Raw genomic sequence first — 6,563 nt, forward strand, 5'->3', positions numbered from 1 at the left:
TCTTTTGACGTTTAATCTTCTGAGTTCCGAAACATTGTTTAATATAATCGCTGTTCATATTTTTATTAAAAGTTCAGAATCAAGATAAATTTATAAAAAATTTATTTTTTATATTTTGATATTTCATATTTTGTTCACATGTTTAATATATCTGCTGTTCATATGTTCATTTATTAGTGTGTTATATGATTAGAATGTTGTCCTGGTTTTAAAATAAAGCACAGCAATGATATTTGAGAGTGTATTTTCCCTTTCAGGAAAAGTATCGAAATCGCAATTCTTGACTAGGTATCGGTATCGAAACAATTTTGGTATCGTGACAACACTAAGCAGCATAGAGCGCCCTCTGGCGTCTGTAGACGGTAATGTTTTCTTTTGGTTCATTTCTCTTGGTTCATGTCAAATTCATTTTGATAAATAAGTCACACCTGACTATAAGTCGCAGGACCAGCCAAACTATGAAAAAAGTGTGACTTATAGTCCAGAAAATACGGTAGTTGTTTCTATATGTCGTAGACTATGGTATACTCGCTTTTATAGTGACAGAGATGCATATTATTAGGCTTTTGGTCGTTTCCTTTGCCATTTGTTAAGTGTGTGGTGTGTTTCCTCAGCCGCTGGTGGATCAGAGCTGCTCTCCTCACAGGCAGCAGACGGGTCAGGAGCGACTGTGGCAGCCGAACTGTCTCACCGCTCTCTCTGTGCCCAGACGCTGCATCGCAGTGGCTCACGGGAGGGTGGGCAGAGGTGGCAGGTATGTTACTCTTCTATTTACAGTTTCTCATTTTCCCTTTCATCTTTCATAAAAATTCTGTAATGAAGTCTGAGTCACTGTAGAGACAGTGTGTGGTGTGAATTGATTTAGTTCAGATTAGTAGTAATCCTGTTGTAATCCATCAGGGTTGTTTTGGATCGCACCTCATCAGATCTGGACCGTGCCCTCAGGCATCTGGACCCTGACATGTTTTATCCCTCCACTGACTCTATTGTGCCTGACGTCCCCGTCCACACAAACACGAACTCTCACAACTCAAGATCAAGCCCTCAGCGCTCACTGACTCAGCTCCTGAGTGACATCCAGGCCTGCAGGTGGAAGTTTTTCCGCCCTCGGCTGCTGCAGGAGAACACAAAGGGTGAAGACAAGAAAGTGACTCCGCAGGTGGAAAAAGGTGGAGCACCGCCGCTCTCTAACCGTGTTTCAGGTGAGGCATCTGAGCTGAACAGGATTCAGAATGTTATTGAACTAAATTGTAACTTTCAGTTTAGTCCAGGGTTTTTTCAACAAATCTGGCCTGTCAGTTATTTGTAATGTGGCTTGCCAATTGATTTTGGTTATTTCTGCACTTCCCTGATACATGATAGTGCACTATGCATTAGAGCTGTGCAATTAATCAAAATACGATTTTGATTTCAGCCTCCAATGATTATGAAAATACAATACAAGATAAATCAATTATTTGATTATTTGAAAAGCCCAATTTGACGTGCAAATCAGTAAAATCATGTTGCATGACTTTTGCACTTGTTTTTAAAAGCAGGAGCGAGAACTTGCGCTGTTCTTTGGGAGGATTTCTGTGCATGTGCTCAGGGATGTAACAGAACACATAATGTAAAGTCATCTTTTAGCACCTAAATGGTAAAATATACAAAAATGTGTCAAAATGCAGCACTTAGTAATTAATCACTTAAACCCTCATCGGTTATGCAATAAATGGATGTCAACAGATGAGAATGAAAATCTACAATAAAATAAATGTGTAACAGTAAAATGGAGCCTCCAACAAACATACTGGGAAGTTAAATCTGAGAATTTATTAGCCATTGGCTAATATTCGACATCATTTAGTCACATATGCGAGTGATTTACTCGCAATGTGTAGGGTTGTCATACTTGGCTGTATGTCACATCACTTCAGTTGTGTTTAGCCCTTCCAGTGCATTTATGCAATTTTTTTTACCTTGAATCTTTTTTTGCCACGGCATAATTCCTTGAATCTGTTGTCATTTAACAAACAAAATTACATAATTACACATATTTACATTCAATTGCTAAGTGCAATGTTGATCCTTATTACATGTTTACTGCTGTTAAAAGTCAGTAACGTTTCTTATTCATTTATTTCAAGCCTCTTAAAGGGTTAGTTCACCGAAAAATGAAAATTATGTCATTAATGACTCACCCTCATGTTGTTCCAAACCCTTGAGACCTCCGTTCATCTTCGGAACACAGTTTAAGATATTTTAGATTCAGTCCGAGAGGTTTACTGTACCTCCAATGAAAGTGTGTGCATGGTATACTGTCCATGTCCAGAAAGGTAATAAAAACATCTTCAAAGTAGTCCATGTGACATCAGAAGGTCTATTAGAATTTGTTGAAGCATCGAAAATACATTTTGTTCCAAAAATAGCAAAAACTATGACTTTATTCAGCATTGTCTTCTCTTCCGGGTCTTTTTTGAGCGCGTTCAAAACAAAGCAGTTTGTGATATCCGGTTCGCGAACGAATCACTCGATGTAACCGGATCTTCTTGAACCAGTTTACCAAATCAAACTGAATCGTTTGAAACTTTTCGCGTATCCAATAAGTATTAATCCACAAATGACTTAAGCTGTTAACTTTTTTAATGTGGCTGACACTGCCTCTGAGTTCAAACAAACCAATATCCCAGAGTAATTCATTTACTCAAACAGTACACTGACTGAATTGATGTGAAAAGAGAGAACTGAAGATGAACACCGAGCCGAGCCAGATAACGAACAACAGACTGACTCGTTCTCGAGTCAAGAACCGTTTCTGTCGGACGCATCCGATTCGAGGAGCTGATGATACTGCGCAATGCATGATTCAGCATGAAGCATAATGACACACAGAGCGTCTGAACTGAACTGGTTGCATCTGAACCGAACTGATTCTGTGCTAATGTTATGATCGCGGGGAAACCAAAGGCTTGAATCAAGGGCAATCATCGCCAATGACGTCATTACGTCGAGCGCAAAAGAACTGGTGAACCGTTTTTTGTCAAGCGGTTTATTGAATCGAACTGTCCGAAAGAAACGGTTCGCACAAAACTTCCCATCACTACTGGTGATCTGAAAACCGATGCAACTGGTTCTTGACTCGAGAAGAGTCAATCTTTTGTTCGTTATCTGGCTCGGCTCGGTGTTCATCTTCAGTTCTCTCTTAACAGCAGTTCAGTCAGTGTACTGTTTGAGTAAATGAATTACTCCTTGAATTACTTTTCTTACCCTTTTGGACATGGACAGTATACCATACACACAGTTTCATTGGAGGGACAGTAAAGCTCTCGGACTGAATCTAAAATATCTTAAACTGTGTTTCGAAGATGAACGGAGGTCTCACTGGTTTGGAACGACATGAGGGCGAGTCATTAATGACATAATTTTCATTTTTGGGTGAACTATCCCTTTAAGCTCACCAAGACTGCATTTATTTGATCAGAAATATAGTAAAACCAGTGATATTCTGAAATACTATTACAATTTGAAATATATAATTTCTATTTTAAAATATTTTAGGTCTAATTTTGTATATTTTAAAATACGATTATTCCTGATATGGCAAAGCTATATTTTCAGCGGTTATTGTTCCAGTCCTCAGTCACATGACTCCTCAGAAATCATTCTAATATTCTGACTTGGTGCGCCAGAAACATTTATATCATTATTAATGTTGAAATACCTTGTCACTTTGTCAAAACATATAATTTTTTCCTCATGAATCATTGAAGAACAAAAAGTTCAAAAGAATAGAATTTCTTTTAAAACCTTTGTAGCAGTTATACATGTTTTTACTGTCACAATTTTCTTCCCATTTATTGCATCTTTGCTGAAGAAGTGGTACATAAATGTTGTGATGGTTTATGTAGTACATCAGTTACCTTACTGCCACCTAGCGGAATAAAATGAAATTGCTGCTATAAAGTTCTTTAAATCTGTAGCACATAAATTTTTGCTGTATATCTTGCAAATGCAGGTGGATTCACAGAAGAACAGTTTCACTCCCATCAGCAGCAGCTGGTTCAGATGCACAAACAGTTACAGCAGCAGGAACTCCAGCAGAACTCGACCGCACCAGAGCTGCACACACACCTGCCTGTGAGTCTATACACTAAATGACAGTCATTATGGTGCTAAACCTCACCCCCATTCTGTTCGGTAATCATGGGCAAATTCAACTTTTTTGCACACTTGAAGGGCACTTTAGGAAGGGCATTTGTTGGGACGTTCCAAACTAAAGTGATCAACCGAATCTCTTCCAGAAGTCCGTTAGCAAAGGGAACATGTGATGGTCTCTTCACGGAAGTGATTTCAGCTTGTGATTTAATCTGATGTGTGATCTTCAGTTATAAGATTTTGCGACACATTAAAAAAAAAAAAAAGACACTAACATAAGTAAAATAGGCTAATTGAATGAGTCTTTATTTTAATGTAATAAAAAATATTTCTCATCAGAAATATTAAGATGGTAGTGTAAGCATGTGTAGTTTGAAAAATATTAGTATTAAATGACACAATTAGACAACATTTGAATAAAATAATAATAATAATAACAAGTGATTTCCTAAAGCTTATATGAGACAGTAATGCCCTACACCCTTCAAAGAACACACTTCAAGGGCTCTGTCCTTTGAAGGGAGTAGGGCATAGGGATACTCACTTCCATTTGGAATGCGCCCTATGAATTCATTCAAAACAGTTTATTTCTATATTTCTTCTACAGAACACGGTGTCATCTGACTGCAAGTCTAAGACTCTGGACTCGGCTAGTGCACACTTTGCTGCCTCTGCTGTGATCAACACCCCCAACAATGAAAACAGGCCCCAGATGGCTAGTGTCAATGGCGTTCTTCCCAATTCAGGCAAGTGAAACCTCATGTCATTGAAAACTAAAATTTTCATTAGTTCTGATGCATTGTTTTATTCCCAATATTTTACAAATAAAAATGCTATACTATATAACTTAGTGGGGAATAATAACAAAACTGTTAATGAGAACCACATTTATTTGGAGACTTATATAATACTCTTTGTTTGGTGGTTAATTTAAAGAAAATTAAGCATATTTGATTACTTAAATTGATTATTGAAATGATTCTTCTGTCTCCTGCAGGAAGCTTTAGACAAGCCAAATTGAACCGTTCTGTACAGAGTGGAGGTGGTGGTGAGTCAGGCTCTTTAGTGCGGATGACGAATGCATCTAGCCCACAGCTGCCCGTCCCTCAGTCTCTGCCTCACGGCCATGGGCACCTGAGCACCGTGAGCGCTGTGTCACCTGCCCAAACGCACCACGGTGCACGCCTGTGTGCCCCTTCACCCTCAGCCTTAAAGTTGGCCAGTGTTGCTAGGAGTCTGGACCGGGTACCCAAAGTCACCCCCACTAGTGCCATCGACGTTGCCAGGTCTGAACCCAGACACAATGCTTATTCTTATGCACTTTAGCTTATTTCCTTTTTGTTTTGTTTTTTTAAGTAAAAAAAATAAAAATTAGCAAAAGTGACAGTAGTGGCATCCCTAATGCATCCTTGCTGAATACATATATTGTTTAAAATCTAGAGAAAAAAAATCTAGTTTATTGTATCTTTCAATTTCAAATATAGACTGAAAAGTTTAATATATCATACATTCTATTGCTATTGCAGAGAGAATCACGAACCAGAGAGACTGGCTCTCAATGGATTATCAGAGACCACAGTCGCCATGGAGGTCACATAGCCCATCCAAAAACACAGAGACTGCAGTGCTGTGAGCTTCTACACCAACCTATACCCAATAACAGCATATCAAAATATTAAGAAATTTGTCAATATTATAAGTGTACATTTTGTAAAATTGGGAATTATCACTACCTTGTAAAATAGTATATTTGTATCATTAGTCTGTCATTTCTGTTACTTGAATCCTAGATTGTTTTTGTCATCATGCTTTTGCACTTGAAAATGCAAGCAAGTCAAGTGCATCAGTTCATGTTGGGATCATGAGCATGAATATAGGTCCTGTGTCACTTGTTTTAACTATTTATTTTGCAACGTTTACATTTTTGTATCTCGTACAAATAAATCCAATTTTGTGACCACAAAATGCAGACGTAGCTAGTTTACCATGCTTTGTGCTTGTTTCTTTATAGGAAGAAGAAAGCTAAATTTGGTTTCACAGATACGTACTTTGAAAAGGGGTGATCTTCCCTCTCGAAATATCAACCATTTTTAATTGGTTTATTTTCTTGCCTTCCTCTCCTTGTCTTAACAAGAATGGTATGTTAATTCTGGAGACCAATGGACTTCGTCAGAATGTGCTTATGAGAAATCGAGCAGAAGATCTTCATTTTGGCATTTACATTCTAATCTTCTGATGGAAGCCCTCATGTCATTTGTCTTCAGCCGTTACTGGTTAACCAGTGTTGAAGGAGCTGTTCAGGGTTCTGACTGCTGTTGTATTGAAATTAAACTCTACAGGGCACAAATGCTGTCAGCCATCTTGTTTATAAATGCTGAAATTTATACATCCTCAGTCCAGTGTCTTCAAATAAATGTCCTGTTTTCAAA

At 38.1% G+C, this 6,563-nt stretch overlaps 1 protein-coding gene across 1 annotated transcript in view; it reads left to right on the forward strand.

The window, feature by feature from the left end:
- LOC132095161 (enhancer of polycomb homolog 2-like) overlaps positions 1–6,563 on the forward strand; it is a 15,146-nt gene extending 8,583 nt beyond the window's left edge. The window contains exons 9-14 of the mRNA XM_059499955.1: positions 615–754; positions 901–1,202; positions 3,995–4,116; positions 4,742–4,884; positions 5,136–5,420; positions 5,661–6,563. Of these exons, the coding sequence (XP_059355938.1) occupies positions 615–754; positions 901–1,202; positions 3,995–4,116; positions 4,742–4,884; positions 5,136–5,420; positions 5,661–5,733 (1,065 nt within the window). The 3' untranslated portion in view covers positions 5,734–6,563. The remainder of the gene's footprint in view (positions 1–614; positions 755–900; positions 1,203–3,994; positions 4,117–4,741; positions 4,885–5,135; positions 5,421–5,660) is intronic.

Source organism: Carassius carassius, chromosome 19 (assembly GCF_963082965.1).
Source record: "Carassius carassius chromosome 19, fCarCar2.1, whole genome shotgun sequence".
Classification (NCBI taxonomy): Eukaryota; Metazoa; Chordata; class Actinopteri; order Cypriniformes; family Cyprinidae; genus Carassius; species Carassius carassius.